At 41.9% G+C, this 20,664-nt stretch overlaps 1 protein-coding gene across 1 annotated transcript; it reads left to right on the top strand.

The window, feature by feature from the left end:
• The first annotated feature begins 3,508 nt into the window (after positions 1 to 3,508).
• LOC115164045 (cholesterol 25-hydroxylase-like protein) lies at positions 3,509 to 8,640 on the top strand. Its single transcript, XM_029716173.1, has 3 exons — positions 3,509 to 3,578; positions 6,459 to 6,486; positions 7,984 to 8,640. The coding sequence occupies exons 1-3, from the start codon at positions 3,509 to 3,511 to the stop codon at positions 8,438 to 8,440; spliced, it is 555 nt and encodes a 184-aa protein (XP_029572033.1). The 3' UTR covers positions 8,441 to 8,640.
• The last annotated feature ends 12,024 nt before the right edge of the window (positions 8,641 to 20,664 follow it).

Consider the following 20,664-nt stretch of genomic DNA (forward strand, 5'->3'; position numbering starts at 1 on the left):
TACAAGCCTCACACTCATTGATTAACCATCTTAACCCTCTGTTATTGCCTATCCCCATGATTTGGTGAAGGGGTGATACCAACCAAATCCAATTTTATTGGTAACATACACATATTTAGCAGATGTTATTGCAGGTGTATCATAATGGTTGTGTTCCTAGCTCCAACAGTGCCGTAGTATCTTAACAATTCACAACAATACACACACATCTAAAAGTAAAAGAATGGAATTAAGAAATAAATCAATATTAGGATGACCAATGTCGGAGTGGCATTGACTAAAATACAGTAGAATAGAATACAGTATATACATATGAAATTAGTAAAGCAGTATGTAAACATTGTTAAAGTGACTAGTGTTCCATTATCAAAGTGACCAGTGACTCCATGTCTATGTACATAGGGCAGCAGCCTCGTAAGGTACAGGGTTGAGTAACCGGGTGGAAGCCGGCTAGAGAGCGCTATTTAACAGTCTGATGGCCTGTCCAACCACTCCCAGTTCAGAATTTGAGAAAAAAATAGCAACTTTTGTCTTTATCTGCTAGGCATTTCATGATTTATTTTTTCCCCCCTTGATATTGGATATTAAGAGCATTACAGGTGCGTGCTTTAACAGTGCATTTTATTCTGATTAGTCCTTTCTTGTCTGCGGTTCATGACAGATCATGTCCATAGATATTAATCTCGTCATTGTGACGCATGTTTTCTTGAAGATTGGACCAGACCTCTTGTTATTTTCCAAATAAAATCTCAATTGTTTTTTTTGTTATTACAGTGATTTCTTTACAGAAAAGCAAACAAAAGCATTCTTATTGGTAGGATGAGTCAATGGTATAAACATGCAATGGGGTTTTCATGAAAAATGCAACAGCAGCTTTCTGAGTCTTTCACACACTGGTGCCCTCAGTGTCGTCTTAGACCGAGTTCATTTGGGGTGAATCATTTGTATGTTTTTCACCAACGCTTTGACTAAAGCATTGACAACTCATTTGAGAGGCACTTGTGTTGTATCCATTAAACTGTTCTCTCAACATAACACTGGTTTGTTCTGGCTGAGTTAGCTTTGTTAGCTGTGTGAGTGACAACCTGTATAAACGGTTTGTTTAGACTCTCAGGTTGACTTGACTGATTATGACTTGAAGGAGACTCTTTTGCACTCGCTCACTGATGCTAAATTGTGAATCAGAAATCCATAATTTTGTAATTTACACAATAAAATGTGTTTTTCTTTGACGAGGTACTTTTTATTGCCTTTTTCTTACATTGCCCTTTCACATCTGTCAAACAAGAAAGACTGATGAATCTTGATTTTGCAATTTAGTAGGGGTAGACGGTTACATAACACAGCCTATTAGAAAAATTATATTTATTATCTGCTTATGTTATTTAAACTATGATAGATTCACATCTTCACTGACATTCAGACTATTGCACACCATATGGACTGGATTTCAGAAGTTATGGAGAAGAGAAGTTACCCAATTTCAGGTGCAGGTGAAATTTTTAATAAAACAACAACCAGTAATGAGACAATTCCGTAAGGCTACACGCCGGTAAACAAGAACAATACCCCCTGGTGAGAAAACATAAGGGAGGGACATATAAAGGGGAGGAAATGATGAAGGGAATGAAGTCCTGGAGAAGATGTGACAGTAACATTTAAAATGTAAGTATAGTATTTCATAATGTAGCACTAAGATTTTTGTAAAAAAAAAATTAACTATTCAAGTCAGTTAAGAACACATTCTTATTTACAATGACGGCCTAGGAACAGTGGGTTAACGGGGATTCGATCGAGCAACACATTTGGTTACTGGCCCAATGTGCTAATCACTAGTCTACCTGCCGCCTCAAGATGACTTGATAACCTGGTGTACACTGTCAAGTGCTGACAGTTCAATCACCTGTTATCTCCTGTGAGAAACCCCCTAGATTCCCAATCAGGTATGCCGGATGTGCAGTCAGAAGTCTGACTGCGTAGGCAGGACCCAAGGTGCCAATATCCCTGCTTCAGATTCAGGCTTGTAGAGGTAATTTCAAGCATGAGACATGTTGTAACGGCTTGTCTGTGGTGTGGCGGAAAGAAGCGCAGGAAGCAGCGAACACTGTGGTAATTTTAATAAACCACATGTACAAAATAAAAGGTCTCCCAACAAAAACGCAGTCGACACACAGAAGGACAATCCCGCACAATAGGAAGCGGGCCAGCTGAACTAAATAGCCCTCTTAATGACTAACTCAGGGCAGGTGAGAAAACATAAAAAAAGGGAAAAACAAAAAGGGAATCGGTGGTAGCTAATAGGCCGGTGACGACGACCGCCGAGCGCCACCCGAGCAGGAGGGGGCGCCACCGTCGGTAGGAATCGTGACACATGTCTAGGATTGCAAAGGGAGGGTATATTACTGGTAACTTTCGAAGCTACCGGTAAACTACCAGAACTTTGGTAACTTTCAAGTTTTTTAAATTCGATCACATGAAATCGAGTGGCCTTATTGGGTACATCAGATTATCACAGGTGTCTGTAATTATCTCTGGCACTCCATGTGGTCATATAAAATGTAAAATATAAAAAATTATAAAATAAGATGATTTTAAAATAAACAATATAATGACAAAGCTAATATCTTTATCTGAAGTTGGATCTATGACATGTATTGCTTTACTCCCATAAAATTATCACAGGCTTTTAGTTTGAATGAAACACATTGCGAACACATTGACTAGAATCAGATATCCCTCCAGAGGGGCCCCACACAAGATATTTATGTGAAACCATCTGACTCCAGCATGGTATCATACACTAGACGTGTCATAGTAAATGAAAATACAGGACACTGAAATTGGTAGGGTTACATAAGACAGAAGGTTACTTAAGGCAAAAACTAAAGGAGGGTAGTTGGTCAGGGTGGATGAGTGGGCGTGTAACGTGAACGTCTAGTTCGTCTAATGTCAGCCACCTAGCTAACGTTAGCCACAAAAAAATGGAATTCGTAACATATCATACTAAATGGAGGGAGGCAGATTTACTATGTTACCTACTCCTAACTATTATTTAAAAAATGGATGATGGACATCCACCAATGAATGCATGCCATATGAAATGTAACATACTGTATCATACTAAATGGAGAGACAGATTTACATTTACTATGTTACCTATAGTCTATGAGACTAGGCTGTGCTGCTGACTTGTATAAATTGGAATGTGATTTTGTTTACTTTTACTGCTTCTGTGGATCTATCCCACCAAACGACAGACAAGCGTGTTCTGTCAACCATTGGGGAAGAGAAAATAAGTATTTAATTAAGCACTCGAGCATAAACTAAATGCGTACCTTCAGCTGGAGAGAGGGAATTGAAGAAACTACATCGTGGACTACGTTATTACAAAGTAGTAGCCAACACACTTGGATAAATGCTGAGAACACTTCATGATGGTCATTTTTTGTTTGATTGAAAAATAACCATTCGTATGCTGGTATTATGAATATTAGTACATTTCTAAAACATGGGAACCCAGATGGGCTGCTGCTCCAGGCGCTGTGGGATGATCTGCGAGCACAACGGGAGTTCCTCACGTCTCCTTTCCTGCCCGCATGCTTCGCTTTCCTCATCCACCTTCTCCTCAGCGCACCTTTTCTAGCCTTTGAAGCGCTGGGATGTTTCTGGCCACGGATAAATCTCTACAGGATCTCAAGGACCGCCGAACCGTTGCTGTTGTGTTTTTATCGATGGGTTGACTGCTGTTGGAGGATTTTTCTGAAATACCTGACAACTGTTCTCCCTGCCACCGCGCTTTATCAAAGAGTTAGGATTCCAAGATTTCCCGAACTCGCGCCATCATGCAGCCTGCTCATTGGGGAGGTTATCGCGTGCCTACTTTTATTTGATGCTCTGTTCTTTATATGGCATTATTCCATGCATCGGTAAGCTTGAACAAGAATCTGGGTTTACAGCACAGGAGGTTGGTGGCACATTCATTTGGGAGGACTGGCTCGTGGTAATGGCTGAAGTAGAATAAATGGAATGGTATCAAACCCATGGTTTCCATGTGTTTGATGCCATTCCATTTACTCCATTCCAGCCATTAGTATGAGCCGTCCTCCCCTCAGCAGCCTCCACTGGACTCAGGAGACATTGAAAATGAAGATTCACCAGCTTTTCAAGCTGGATAATGTCATAATACGTTTGGTAATTACAAAAGGATGGAGTTTCGTTGAACAACTATCGTCATTACCGCTGTTACGGCCAGTACACCTATGTACTTCCAAAAAAGCTCTAAATAAAAAGTCACATATGCAACTGATTTAAAATGCATTGTCTGGAAAGTTAAAGGTAAAATATTTGTTTTATTGTCTGGAAAAAAATCAAAGTGTTGTTTTTGACCAAGTGCGCATGCGCCAAACCTCTTCTGCACCTGTAATATTGGTAATAGAATTAAAATACACTAGATGTCCCGAACAGTCATTCTGATTCCCATGTAAAATAGCCTTTTGAGTGTCTAAAATATCACCCATACCCATGCGGGGAGCTTATATTCATGGACTCGCCTTGACTGACAGCTTTTTGAAACGTTTATGTCAAGTAACTTGGATGCAGTGAGCAGTGTTGCATTAAAATCATCTCAAGCAAATTTGGTAATACACAAACCAAGTCAAACAACATTAAAACTGCATTACTAACCATGTTTCCATCAACAGTTTTTATGCAAGTAAAGTCATACCGTATAAAAAATTAAAATCACGACAGCTGTGATATAAACGGGTAGTTTCAGTACAATTTTGTAAATGCCGACAGATCATTTGTTCGTTCGACACGGTGGGATCTTTTTGTGTATGTAAAATTAATAATGCGAGAAATGGTGGTGGCAACACCTTTATGCACAAATATTGATATAATAACCATCATATCGAAGTAAACTTGGAGTCACATGATTATATAATGTGTGGTCCTCCCACTATGATTTGGGATACCATGCAGTTTATTAGGCTACAGATGAAAAAAGTTATGAACTTCACAGGGTGGTGAAAGTGCACGGGGATCTTGATGCTCCTTTCCAATAAAAATCTAATTTTATTAGTCGCATGCTCCGAATACAACAGGTAGACCTTAGAGTGAAATGCTTACTTATGAGCCCCTAACCAACAGTGCAGTTTTAAAAAATATGGATATGAATAAGTAATTAAAGAAGTAACAAGTAATTAAAGAGCAGCAGTAAAAAATAACAATATATACAGGGGGTGCCGGTACAGAGTGAATGTGCGGGGGCACCGGTTAGTTGAGGTAGTATGTACAGTTGAAGTCAGAAGTTTAAATACACCTTAGCCAAATATATTTAAACTCTTTTTTTCACAATTCCTGACATTTAATCCTAGTAAAAAGTCCCTGTCTTAGGTCAGTTAGGATCACCACTTTACTTTAAGAAAATGAAATGTCAGAATAATAGTTGAGAAAATGATTTATTTCAGCTATTATTTATTTTGTCACATTCCCAGTAGGTCAGAAGTTTACATACACTCAATTAGTATTTGGTAGCATTGCCTTTAAATTGTTTAACTTGGGTCAAACATTTCGGGTAGCCTTCCACAAGCTTCCCACAATAAATTGGGTGAATTTTGTCCCATTCCTCCTGACAGAGCTGGTGTAACTGAGTCAGGTTTGTAGGCCTCCTTGCTCACACACGCCTTTTCAGTTCTGCCCACAAATTTCCTATAGGATTGAGGTCAGGGCTTTGTGATGGCCACTCCAATACCTTGACTTTGTTGTCCTTAAGCCATTTTGCCACAACTTTGGAAGTATGCTTGGGGTCATTGTCCATTTGGAAGACCCATTTGCGACCAAGCTTTAACTTCCTGACTGATGTCTTGAGATGTTGCTTCAATATATGAACGTAATTTTCTTTCCTCATGATGCCATCTATTTTGTGAAGTGCACCAGTCCCTTCTGCAGCAAAGTGGTATGACGGCTGCGTGGTCCCATGGTGTTTATACTTGCGTACTATTGTTTGTACAGATGAACGTGGTACCTTCAGGCATTTGGAAATTGCTCCCAAGGATGAACCAGACTTGTGGAGGTCTACAACATAATGCTGCCACCCCCGTGCTTCACGGTTTGGATGGTGTTCTTCGGCTTCCAAGCTTCCCCCTTTTTTCCTCCAAACATAACAATGGTCATTATGGCCAAACAGTTCTATTTTTGTTTCATCAGACCAGAGGACATCTCTCCAAAAAGTATGATCTTTGTCCCCAGTTGCAAACCGTAGTCTGGCTTTTTTATGGCGGTTTTGGAGCAGTGGCTTCTTCCTTGCTGAGCGGCCTTTCAGGTTATGTCGAAATAGGACTCGTTTTACTGTGGATATAGATACTTTTGTACCTGTTTCCTCCAGCATCTTCACAAGATCCTTTGCTGTTGTTCTGGGATTGATTGCACTTTTCGCACCAAAGTACATTCATCTCTAGGAGACAGGACGCGTATCCTTCCTAAACGGTATGACTGCTGCATGGTCCCATGGTGTTTATACATGCGTACTATTGTTTGTACAGATGAACGTGGTACATTCAGGCATTTGGAAATTGCTCCCAAGGATGAACCAGACTTGTGGAGGTCTACACATTTTTTTTCTGTGGTCTTGGCTGATTTCTTTTGATTTTCCCATAATGTCAAGCAAAGAGGCACTGAGTTTGAAGGTAGGCCTTGAAATACATCCAAAGGTACACCTCCAATTGACTCAAATTATGTCAATTAGCCTATCAGAAGCTTCTAAAGCCATGACATCATTTTCTGGAATTTTCCAATCTGTTTAAAGGCACAGTCAACTTAGTGTATGTAAACTTCTAACCCACTGGAAGTGTGATACAGTGAATTATAAGTGAAATAATCTGTCTGTAAACAATTGTTGGAAAAATGACTTGTCATGCACAAAGTAGATGTCCTAACTGACTTGCCAAAACTATAGTTTGTTAACAAGAAATTTGTGGCGTGGTTGAAAAACGAGTTTTAATGACTCCAACCTAAGTGTATGTGAACTTCCGACTTCAACTGTACATGTAGGTAGAGTTATTAAAGTGACTATGCATAGATGACAACAGAGAGTGGCAGTGGTGTGGAGAGGGGAGGGGGGGCAATACAAATAGTCTGGGTAGCCATTTGACTAGATGTTCAGGAGTCTTATGGCTTGGGGGTAGAAGCTGTTTAGAAGCCTCTTGGACCTAGACTTGTCGCTCCGGTACCGCTTGCCGGGCGGTAGCAGAGAGAACAGTCTATGACTAGGGTGGCTGGGGTCTTTGACAATTTTTAGGGCCTTCCTCTGACACCGCCTGGTATCGAGGGTCATTTTCTGGTGACATGATGATCGATGCTTGACTGCAGTTTGACAAATAAAAATATTCTCTTATCTATAATAATCTCATCATGTAGACTAGTCTGCCAGCATAGCGTACCCGCACTGTATCGGTGAGGTCTTGGCTAGTGCACACGTGCCAAGACCAGAATAGGCACATTTGCTATTCAACGAAACAGTTTTTGTGACACAACTATCGGTGGAGTTGAAAATGCAATGGAAACACACTGAACGTTTAGATTTTTATTAAGTACAATGAAAACTTAAGCGAAAATAAAATGTTGTGTGCACTACATCATCACGCACTGATTTTTATCTGCAGTCAGTTGGGTGGAAAAACACCAAGTTTCTCAAAAACAAATTAAATCGGACCGTTTTATAACATGCTATTTACATGAAAAATTTAGATTTTATTGTAAAAAAGCTAAATTCTCCTTTAACTCGGATGACCCTCACGTAGAGAGTCTAGAAGGAGCACATAATGACCCTCATGTAGAGAGTCTAGAAGGAGCACATAATGACCCTCATGTAGAGAGTCTAGAAGGAGCACATAATGACCCTCATGTAGAGAGTCTAGAAGGAGCACATAAGGTTTGTCCCTGGCTGCCTACCAAACACAAAAGTTCTGTCTGTATGGTTTCCAGGGTTCCCTGGCTGTATCGGAGGGTCCACCAGACTCATCACCAGAACCGGATCACCTTCGCCCTGACTGCCCAGGACGCCAGCCCAGCTGAGCTACTCTCCCTACAGATGCTGGCCCTGAGCAGTGCCTGGGTGGTGGGCTGCCACCCTCTAAGTGAGGCCCTGTTCCACCTGCTCAACACCTGGCTGGCCATAGAGGACCACTGTGGCTACGACCTGCCCTGGGCCATCCATAGACTCCTGCCCTGCTTCGGCGGGGCCCCCTTCCACCAGGCACACCACCACATCTACAGGGGGAACTATGCCCCCTACTTCAGGCACTGGGACTGGCTCTGTGGGACCTACCTGGGGGTAAGGGAGGAGGCTCGGAGTAAACATGGAGGGAGGACAATGAGGAGAAGGAGAAGAAAGAAGAGCCTTGGATCTGACTGTGTGTGCGCACAGGCTTGCATGTGTTAAAATGAATGTAATCTATGAAGCAAACAAAGAACTGACATGTTAGGTAGCATCATTAGTACAGTCAGTACAGGCTAACGCATGGGTTATGTGTACGTGTGTTTGTAAATTACAAGTGGTTATATGTTGACTCATATGGAATATTTGACGAGCATTAGATATAAAGAGACAATGCTGGTAATTTGGCTAAATTTGAAAATAAAGGACAGCCGCACACTCTAGGAGCTCAGATGCAAAAATGTAATGTCCAACATTTGACAGACAAGCTGTCTTCATCAGGGTATAATGACAAACACTGTGGGATGACTCGTTTATATAGTGTCAAAAGACACACACAGGTGTCTGTAATCATGGCCTGGTGTGGCCTGATATCATTGGTTAATTCTCATATATTAAAATAGCATACAAAAAACATAAATGGATAGCGTATGATCATATATACAATTTGGCTACATAAGCCTACAAACATTTACAATAGCAAAATCACAATAATCACAAGAATGGCTTCAGATCAAAGTCTACGTTGAAACCGAAGGGAGCAAGGGTCTTTAAATTAAAGATCCAGGCAGCCTCTCGTTTTAACAATAAATGATCGTGGTCACCCCCTCTCCTAGGGAGGGTGACATGTCCGATGCCAATATAACGTAGAGACAAAATCGAGTGGTTTGCTTCCAAAAAGTGGGCCACAACTGAGTAAGTCAAGTTTTTGCACCTAACTCGACTTACCCAGTTGCGGCCCACTTTTTGGAAGCAAATTGTCATGTCCTGACCATAGTAAGATGTTATTTTCTATGTTAGAGTAGGTCAGGGCGTGACAGGGGGTGTTTTGTGTTTTTCTATGTTTTGTATATCTATGTTTAGGTTCTAGTTTTTCTATTTCTATGTTTTGGGGGGATGATCTCCAATTAGAGGCAGCTGGTCCTTGTTGTCTCTAATTGGAGATCATACTTAAGTAGGGTTTTTTTGCACCTGTGTTTGTGGGTAGTTGTCTTCTGTTTAGTTTATGTACCTGATAGAACTGTGCGTGTTCATTTTTCGCTTTGTTATTTTTCTTTAGTGTTCTGAGTAAATAATAAATATTCATCATGAGCAATCAACACACTGCGCTTTCGTCCCCTCTCTACGACAGCTGTTACACAAACCACTCGATTTCGTCTTATTGAGTGTATGTAAACTTCTGACCCACTGGGAATGTGATGAAAGAAATAAAAGCTGAAATAAATCATTCTCTCCACTATTATTCTGACATTTCACATTCTTAAAATAAAGTGGCCTAAAATAGGGAATTTGTACTAGGATTAAATGTCAGGAATTGTGAAAAACAGAGTTTAAATGTATTTGGCTAAGGTGTATGTAAACTTCCGACTTCAATTGTAGGTTAAGTAATCAGTAGTAATCTGTGAGGATCGACACTGGTAGTAACAAGAAGCAGGTACAGGGAGTGAACATTTAATGGCGACGGACATGGAACAGGACAGGACAGAGTCTGGACATAAACACATAATGACATTAATGCAGACACAGGGAACAAACGGGGGAGCAGACAGTTATAGACGGGGCAATCAACGAAGGGAAGGAGTCCAGGTGAGTCCAATGAGCGCTGCTGCACGTAATGATGGTGACAGGTGTCATGACTGTCCTTGGGGAAGTATCATAGGCACCCGTCTCTCTCAACAGTTTTATGACTTAACGACAGGTTGTAAATTCTTTGAAGGGACCCTCTCCCCTTTGGACATGCAGTATTGATGGAGAGAGAATGTTCAACTCCTAATCCCCAAATTCGGAGGATTAAACAATGTTTCTATTTTTGAGAAATTGGGAATGGTCTGCGAGTATTTAAAGAACAATCCTGTCGAAGTTGTTTTATTTTGTGACATCAGGAAGGCCAGGAAACACACATAACTGTATCTCTTAAAGTGTACATTTCCCAGCTGTCAGGTTTACATATAAGTATTGTGAAACGTATGTGATTAAACATGAAACTATTTGTGAAAAGATGTAATGTGATGTTAACTTTCTAAATAAGAAAATATGTGTTTTCATATAAAGTTAACAAAATCAGTGGTCACGCCCACGTGAGCATACACATTAATTCGGCGTCATGGAACCGCCCCTTCTTCCTCAGAGTATAAAACCCACTTCCTACAAAATCTACATCAAGTCAGAGAACGCCGGGACAGAGTCCCCACGTTGGAATGGCTACAATTCTATAGATCATTAGACCATACAGCTGTAGTTTTGGCTACACGATTGGAAATGGTTCAACTCTGAGACTATCGATTACTGCAGAATAAGAGCAAATCTTAGACATATAATTACTAGTCTGCAGCTCGAAATTACGTAAGTCTAGAACGAGAATACCACCAACCGCCGAAGCATCTATTCTATGAGAACATTTCCGAATGGTACTCTGAAGTAGCCATTCTAACCACCTACAACCACAAAGGACATTGTGAATTCTGGGGAAGTTAACCAGAGACTCTCTGATGATTGACTCTCCAGCAGACGGACCGGATTCCAACAGAGAAGACAACAAGGACATACGGGCGTAAATATATACATTGCAATTATTCTCGAATGTGTGGCCATTCATGTGCAAAGGATTAGCATTTCAATGATTACAATTATCCACTGTGTGTAGTGAATCCATTTTGTCTTTCCCGCTCTTTGTCAGTCCCCACCCCTTTCCTTTGTCGCTTAGCCCATTAGGGACTTTTCTATCCTTGTTAGTAACCAATATCTACTGTTTGTTTGTTATGTATTTCTGTGATTGTTTAGTTAGTTAGTAAATAAATAATTTAGCCAATTTGTATATTGCTGATTCATTAGGCTTCGTGCAGATTTCCAAGCGTTTGCGACGTTCATTAATGACAACTTATGAGGTAATAACAATACATTAATGAAAATGACTGTAATTGATCAGATATGAAAATATCTGAAGAGTTATATTCGGAAAATTATAACTCTAAATCGCAATATTTTCCGTGGTGCCCCAACTTCCTAGTTAATTAATGTTTAAATGATTAGTTTAATCACGTAATAATGAAACCTAGAGAACTGATTTGATATAAATAAGTCTTCACATATAATGATAGTCCAGACACGACACAGGTGTGCGTAATGAAGGGCACCCTGGCGCCCTCGAGTGCCAGAGAGAGAGAGCAGGAGCAGGCGTGACAGTAATCTACAATTATGAAAACTATATTGGGGAACTAATATCAGCCTGCTCATGAGAGCCTCTCATTCAGCAATTTTACTTGGCATTTTGCGAGCTTGAATTCCAGCCATTGCCAACTCACATTTTATGAAGGGAAAACAATATTGAGGTTAAGTTAGTCACGCTTCCTCAAATTACTAAAATGTAAGTATAATGAAAATAAGGGAATGGTCTATTTCCAGAGGTGTGGACTCGAGTCACATGACTTGGACTCGAGTCTGACTCCAGTCACAAATTTGATGACTTGAGACTCGATTGAAAATAAAATAACTTGAGACTTGACTTGGAGCCTCAAGACTCGGAACTCGACTTTTAGATATGTTTTGTCATTTATTTTGTGGTACGGAGTCTCTGTGGATTACTCTCCACACAGCCAGAGAGAGTATTGCACTTGCAAAAAAACTGATTGGCTAGTAAAAAGCCCATTCAGCACTCTGATTAGACCAGCAAGCTATCAATCAACACAGGTCAGTGAGCTAGAGCAGTGAGAATGCTTTGGGGGGTTGACAGTAGGCCTATATTTTTTTCATACATATTTTTCTAGACTACATATAACCAGTAGGCTAGCCTAACATTTGTATTTTACATTTATACCTTTGCTTGTTCTTTTTTTAATTACATTTTGTACATTCTTTACTCATTTTTCTCCCCAATTGGTAGTTACAGTCTTGTCTCATCACTGCAACTCCCAAGCTGCACTGCTTCTTGACACAATGCCCACTTAACCCGGAAGCCAGCCATACCAATGTGTCGGAGGAAACACCATACACCTGGCAACCGTTTCAGCGTGCACTGCGCCCAGCCCGCCACAGGAGTCGCTAGTGCGCGATGGGACAAGGATACATATAGCTAGCTCTCTCTCTCTCTCTCTCTCTCGCGCCTCTCCTTTATTTTTGAAGAAATGAATGTGTTCAACTATTGTCTTTCTCTCTTTTTGTGCCAACTACTCACCACATTTTATGCAGTGATAGCTAACTTTAGCTTATGCTTTCAGTACTACATTAATTCTCTCATCCTTTGATTTGGTGGACAGCATGTCAGTTCATGCTGCAAGAGCTCTGATAGATTGGAGGACATCCTCTGGAAGTTGTCATGATTACTGTGTAGGTCTATGGAAGGGGTGAGAACCATGAGCCTCACCAACAACATGGTGCTACCCTACAGAGTGCTGTTGAAGCTACTGTAGACCTTCATAACAAAACTGTGTGATTTAATAAATTATTTGGTGATGTGAATATATTTTGTATAGTTTTATCTATAAAGGATACGTTTTGTAATGTTTCACCATTTTTATTTTAATGAAATTCACTGAGGATGGTCCTCCACTTCCTCCTCTGAAGAGCCTCTACTGCTACATTAATATTATCCATATAAAGTAGGCTACCATTTTAGCAATCTGCTATGGACTCATCTTTGCAACAACAATAGGCAACCTAACTGTTGATTTCATTGATAATTTTCATATTTCAGATAGGCTTAGTTTGGGTGGGTTATAATTAATATACCTCAGTGGTGGTACGGGCTATATGTCTAAAGATAGCTGTGACATCTCACTATCTTCTATACTTATGGGATGAAGTTGTAACATATTCCAGAGAAGTCACAATGTGACATTTCCCTATTTGATATTGACTGCTAACTTGAATGACTTTCAGCTCAAAATGTAGGTATAAAACGTAGTTTATTTCTGTATCTTACATTTTGAAAATGCATCACCATTTACACCATTAATGGCTGTAATGACAGGCTACATTTGCGCAGCAAACGTTTCGGGTAGCCTTCCACAAGCTTCCTACAATAAGTTGGGTGAATTTTGGCCCATTCCTCCAGAGTTGGTGTAGCCGAGTCAGGTTTGTAGTCCTCCTTGCTCGCACACACTGTTTCAGTTCTGCCCAAAAACGTTCTATGGGATTGAGGTCAGGGCTTTGTGATGGCCACTCCAATACCTTGACTTTGTTGTCCTTAAGCCATTTTGCCACAACTTTGGAAGTATGCTTGGGGTCATTGTCCGTTTGGAAGACCCATTTGCGACCAAGCTTTAACTTCCTGACTGATGTCTTGAGATGTTGCTTCAATATATCCACATAATTTTCTTCTCTCATGATGCCATCTATTTTGTGAAGTGCCCCAGTCCCTCCTGCAGCAAAGCACCCCCACAACATGATGCTGCCACCCCCGTGCTTCAGGTTGGGATGGTGTTCTTCGGCTTGCAAGCCTCCCCCTTTTTCATCCAATCATAATGATGGTCATTATGGCCAAAGTTCTATTGTTGTTTCATCAGACCAGAGGACATTCCTCCAAAAAGTACGATCTTTGTCCCCATGTGCAGTTGCAAACCGTGTCTGGCTTTTTTATGGTGATTTTTTAGCAGTGGCTTCTTCCTTGCTGAGCGGCCTTTCAGGTTATGTCGATATAGGACTCGTTTTACTGTGGATATAGATACTTTTGTACCTGTTTCCTCAAACATCTTCACAAGGTCCTTTGCTGTTGTTCTGGTATTGATTTGCACTTTTCGCACCAATGTATGTTCATCTCTAGGAGACAGAATGCGTCTCCTTCCTGAGCGGTATGACGGCTGCGTGGTCCCATGGTGTTTATACTTGCGTACTATTGTTTGTACAGATGAACGTGGTACCTTCAGGCGTTTGGAAATGTCTCACAAGGATAAACCAGACTTATGGAGGTCTACCATTTTTTTCTGAGGTCTTGGCTGATTTCTTTTGATTTTCCCATGATGTCAAGCAAAGAGGCACTGAGTATGAAGGTAGGCCTTGAAATACATCTACAGGTACACCTCCAATTCACTCAAATGATGTCAATTAGCCTATCAGAAGCTTCTAAAGCCATGACATCATTCTCTGGAATTTTCCAAGCCGTTAAAAGGCACAGTCAACTTAGTGTATGTAAACTTCCGACCAACTGGAATTGTGATACAGTGGATTATATGTGAAATAATCTGTCTGTAAACAATTGTTGGAAAAATGACTTTTGTCATGCACAAAGTAGATGTCCTAACCGACTTGCCAAAACTATAGTTTGTTAACAAGAAATTTGTGGAGTGGTTGAAAAAATAGTTTTAATGATTCCAACCTAAGTCGACTCGATCACAGATCATTTTCACTGGCATACTACTCAGCTTTCATAACAATGTCATAATGGCAATTCCCTTTGTAAAGTAACTCCCCGATAATGACAAAATTACCAGTTCCAAACAAGCACCTACTGTATTTAACTTGTATGTCCTCATTTGCTATTATGTACTATATCTGTACAAAGCTAAACCAAATATACCTATGTTTTCCTAGTACATTAGGTTTACAGTACATAATCGAACTATCACTGTTTTCAAACTGAAGCGAGACCTTAAAATGTCTGACTGCATAATTTTGTAAGAAAGGTAAGACAAACTGGGGAAACTTTGTTTAGTCAATCATAGGCAAACACCACCCCATTGTAGAAAAACACAGATCTGCAGTTAACTACTGTAAATGTAGCTACAATATCTAAGTAAACAAGACAGAACGTTATGTAATACTATGACAGAAAATACAATGCATTGTGTTCCTGGAAATTACATGTTAATAAATCCATAAATCCGTGTGTGTAAGTCCATAAATACCCTGAAAGGCCACAAGATGTCTTCATTGAGTCAATATTATAAGTTTGACTGGTTGTGGCAAAAGGGCCTCAAGTCAATGAATTGCAACATGTAGGCTACTCAGTAGTCTCAGTGGTTGGGGAAAACAGATAGTACACTGAGAAATAAACGATGAATCATAGACACAGGAAATACGTTTCCCAGCACAATAGTCTAGTGTGTGAGTGTTGAGGCTACCAATGAAAAACATTTGGTACATTGTCCCCCCAAAAAAGGTCCTCAAACCCCCTACAGCCCACCCCCATTTCCCCCATATCATTGATAGTCAGTTTAACACTGATGGAGGAGATGAAAGTTAATAATAGTCCAATAGCAAAGCCCTGGCCAGCATAGAACACAGCTGGAATACCAAGCCTCTGTGCAGAGAGTGGCAATGTGCAGAACGTTCCAGACTTCATTACACTGTACAGAAGTGCATCCACCAGAGCTCCTGGTTGAGCTACAGCTGCTTGCAGTACAGTACAGAACAGTAGTGTTTATTCCTGCTGAGGTGTGGCTCACCCCAGCTGTAATGAACACGGGTGGGAGTAGAAGGGGGAAGAAAAGGTCGGGGGCCATCCCTAGGGGATGCAGACACACACGTAGCTCCTTGCCACACAGCTAGTCCACATGGTAGTGTGACTTCAGCACAGCTTCCTCAGGACAATTGGACTCTGGGGCTCTGCCCAAAAGCGTGCCAGCTATCTCCATGATCAGCATAGGCTGTGGGGCAAAGATCTGGCTGGATGGAGGGCAGCGTCCTTGACCCTACGCCACACCTTCCCCTGTCCCCATTACAGGCAATTAGTACATTTCCTCCCATGTAAATACCCACGTTTGATGGTTCCTTACATCTCACACTCCCTCCCTCTTTCTTTCTTGCTCTGTCTCTCTCTCTATCCATCTCTCTCCATTTTGCTCTTTCTCGCGTTCTGCCACTCTCTCTTGTATGAAACATCTGTTCTTCTTTATCTGTGAATCTAGCATTTCTTCACTTGTGCTTTGCCTATGAACATGGATAGATAATTACACAAAATGACAGCTGGAAAGAACACCCACAAACCCACACACGGCCTGATATGGGCCTGAGGGATTCAGAGGGAGGGATATGATGGGAGCTATCCCACGTCAGAGCAAAGGCAGGGCAGGATGACACATCGAAGCACCCGTTCCAGCATTATCTCAAACTCATCTGTAATGTCTAACCTATGCATAGCAATTTCTCAGTTATGACTAAGTATGTACCACATCCAGAAAAAAAAGTGTTGCCACAAACTCTGACATGAGCATACACAATGGGTAAAATACGTATTTGTATAATAGTCTCGACAAGGCAATCGATGCGTAATTACGATGCATGTTTTGAGAACCGTGTCATTTTGTAATGTGAGAAGTAGCCAGAGAAAGCACAGATTTTTCCACATTCATGTCCTATCATCAGCACAAACACTTAAGACTTCCTATTTCAACATGCTCCTTAGACTTTGGCATTAGTTGACAGTGGCCAGACTCATATTTTCAGCGGTTTCTGTAAATATTCAATTAGTGATCTCCCACACAGAGGCTTGAATGCCAGCCTGTTGATGTCCAGTCGTCCAGTAATTGGTTAGGTTCCTTGCCTTCTGGTCTAAGACTATTTATAGATGACCTCTGCTCTCATCTAACACGAGATGACAGAGGTCACTGATCTCATAGTTTACTTCCCAAAACATTGCAGTGCATTTGTCATTAGTATGGTAATGCCAAATAGCTGTGTATATGGTTGTGAATAACTTAGACACATGCACTTAGTTCTATGGTATAGGACTCTTCAAGAAAAGTGGGTCGATGTGACTTAACTTTTCATATTTTGCAATTAATGAGTTTTTGACATCAAGGTCAAATTGGTGGTGCTTATATTTGTCCTCTTTCACACGTCTACAAGTGTGTGTGGTGAGAAATGGACATGTGTTTTTTGCATATCCCACTCCCCCTGCCCTCAGAGAGTGGGGTCATGGCCAGGGATCAGCCATTATTGACAGCAGCCTTGGAGCAATTAGGATTAAGTGTCTTTTTTAAGGGCAGATCGACAGATTTTTCAACTAGTCAGCTCGGGGACTCAAACTAGCAACCTTTCAGTTACTGGTCCAACACGCTAACCACTAGGTTACTTGTCTTTGATTAATGGTTTTGTCAAATCCAAGTTTTATGTGTATTGGTGAACAAATCCTTGTGTAAATATTTCATTTTGTGTAATTATCTATCTCATAGGAAAAGCACAAGTTAGCAGCAGAGAGAGAATAAATATTAGATGCATAGATAAAGAAAAACAGAGAGGTTTTGTAAAAGAGAGAAAGAGCGAGGTGGAGCAAGAGAGAGAGTAGGGCCATGTCCTTTAATACAGTGGTGTAAAGTACTTAAATAAAAATGCTTTTAAGGTTTTTGGATAACTGTACTTTACTATTTACTGTATATTTTTGACAACTTTTACTTTTTACTCCATATGTTTTCTCTGATACCCAAAAGTACTCGTTACATTTTAAATGCTTAACAGGACAGGAAAATCGTCCAATTCACAAACTTATCAAGAGAACATCCCTGGTCATCCCTACTGCCTCTGATCTGGCGGACCCATTAAACAAAAGTGCTTCGTTTGTAAATTATGTCGGAGTGTTGTAGTGTGCCCCAGGCTATCCGGAAAGGAATTAAAAAAAGAAAATTGTGCTGTCTGGTTTACTTAATATAAGTAATGTGAAATGATTTATACTTTTACGTTTGATACTTAAGTTTAGTTTAGCAATTACCTTTACTTTTGATACTTAAGTATATTTAAAACCAAATACCTTTATTATTTCACTTAAGAAGTATTTTACTGGGTGACTTAAATTTTTACGTGAGTCATTTTCTGTTAAGGTATGTTTACTTTTACTCAAGTATGACAATTGGGTACTTTTTCCACCACTGCTTTTATACTCTGTGTTATGTATTTTTTTTATCACAGGGTTTAAACTGGTAGTATGCTTGTCTCCTGGCAGTTTAAGGCATGTGGCATGCTGCTTGGGAAAGCCAATAGCTCCTCCATGTTTCTACTTATCTGTGTGTGTGTCTCCTCAGTGTGTTGACATGGGTGACACTAGCCCTCTCAGAGAAGGAGACACCATGCCAACACAGCCTGGCATACAGTCAACTGGCCCTTGCACTGTGTCAGTGTTCTGGGTACTTTTTAGCTGGGTACGGTAGGCCTACTACTACATCCTACTACAGCCTACTACAGTACATAGCTACTGGATCCTCAAAAATGTCTACAGCTGCACCATCGAGAGCATCCTGACTGGTTGCATCACCGCCTGGTATGGCATCTGCTCAGCATCTGACCGTAAGGCGTTACAGCACATCAATGGGGCCAAGCTTCCTGACATCCAGGACCTCTATACACGGCGGTGTAAGTGGAAGGCCCAAAAAATTGTCAAAGACTCCAGTCACCCAAGTCATAGACTGTTCTCTCTGTTACCGCACTGCCAGTGGTACCGGAGCACCAAGTCTAGGATCAAAAGCCCCCCCCCCCCCTGTTTTTACACTGCTGCTACTCACTGTTTATTATCTATGCATAGTCACTTTACAAATTACCTTAACGAACCTGTACCCCTGCACATTGACTCGGTACCGGCAAGAAGAAGTATGTGAACCCTTTGGAATTACCTGGATTTATGCATAAATTTGTCATAAAATTTGATCTGATCTTCGTCTAAGTCACAACCATAGCTAAACACATTGTGCTTAAACTAATACACAAATTATTGTATTTTTCTTGTCTATGTTGAATACATAATTTACAGGTACAGGACGGCAGGCAGGCTCAGGTCAGGCAAAGGTACAGCACGGCCGGCAGGGTCAGGGCGGGCAGAGAAGGTCAAAACCAGGAGAAACGGGAACAATCAAGAGGGGAAAACGCTGGTAGGCTTGACGAAACAAAACGAACTGATCACAGACAGCACAGGTATAAATACACTGGGGATAATGGGGAAGATGGGAGACACCTGGAGGGGGGTGGAAACAGGAAACAAAGGGCTGTGAGACATGGGTTTACATCTAGACACATGTAAAATAGGAAGTATACGGAGGGTACGGGGCAACAGAGAACGAAGAGCAGAGGTGCTAATGATCTTGGAGCAGGGGAGAATGGTCTTGGCTTCCAGAGGGGTAGCTGCGGGGCTATAGCGGCGTGCCATTCAGGCTTGACATTCTTGGGTACCGGTCAGTGTTGCAGAAGCGAAGTGGCCTGGGCCTTACTGAACCCCTCCCGGAGGTCCTGGTACTCCGCGGGAATGGCGGAGAGGTCCGGGGCAATTTCCAAGCCCCCAGGAAGACGTCCCGGGACAGGCAGAGCTGACTTCAGCGCTCTAACATCCGTGGGAATGGAGAGGGGTTGAGTGGGGATGCCCAGCTCGGACGCCAGGGTAATGTCCATAAGACTCCTATCGGCCCCCGAGTCAATGAGTATCTGGAGAGACTTGGACTGGTCGCCCCACAGCAGGGTGGCATGGAGAGGGGGGCGAGCAAGGTGAGAAGCAAAATTATTCTTAAGACCCACCAGAGTACTCATTCCCACAAATGAGCTAGGTCTCAAGAAGGGACAGGTAGACACATAATGACCGGCAGTACCGCAATACAGACAACTCTTGGAGGAACTCGGGTAAGCTCGGATCCTCTCGGGGACGTAGACGGCGGGGACTTCCGGAGTTCATCAGATCCAAGGTGGGATCCTTGAGTGAGTGATTGGGACCGCAATCAGACCTCTTCTCCCTCCTACGTTCCCGTAGCCGTCCATTGATCTGGATGGTTAGGGCGATTAGTGAGTCGAGATCCATCGGTAGTTCCCGGGCTGCAAGCTCGTCCTTTACTTCCTCAGATAATCCGCACTGAGGGAGTCCTGCCGAAACTGGAGTAGCTTCTGGCAGCCTCTCTCCCGGACACCGATGCCTCAAACTTTTTTCACTTCTGCCCCCAATCCCTCCAGACTGAAGCATACGGCCAACTGTTGTTCCCAAACGGCCGTAGCCCAGGCGAGAGCCCTCCCGGACATCAGTGTGATGAGGTACGCTATCTTAGAGTGGTCCGAGGGGAAGGAGGAAGGCTGCAGTTCCATGACGAGGGAACACTGAGCGAGAAACACCCGGCAGGTGCAGGATTCCCGGGAAACCGGGGTGACGGCGCTGCTACCAGCCGGGTTACTGGGAGGGGCTGGGAGGTTACCGTCGTGGTAGGCTGCCTAGTAGACAACCCACGGAATTGCTCCCGCAATGTGTTCAATGCTAGGTCGTGCCATTCGGCCACGGCCTGGAACCCTTCCATCAGACCGCGAAGCAACTCCTCGTGCTTACCAACGGTGGCTCC

This window comes from Salmo trutta, chromosome 27 (genome assembly GCF_901001165.1).
Source record: "Salmo trutta chromosome 27, fSalTru1.1, whole genome shotgun sequence".
NCBI lineage: Eukaryota > Metazoa > Chordata > Actinopteri > Salmoniformes > Salmonidae > Salmo > Salmo trutta.

Bases quoted from the DNA above. Each gene is read 5' to 3' on its own strand.
- LOC115164045 (XM_029716173.1), top strand. From the start codon at position 3,509: ATGGGAACCCAGATGGGCTGCTGCTCCAGGCGCTGTGGGATGATCTGC. The intron at 3,579-6,458 runs GTCTCCTTTCCT...ATTCATCTCTAG, and splicing joins GCACAACGGGAGTTCCTCAC to GAGACAGGACGCGTATCCTT. The intron at 6,487-7,983 runs GTATGACTGCTG...TATGGTTTCCAG, and splicing joins ACGCGTATCCTTCCTAAACG to GGTTCCCTGGCTGTATCGGA.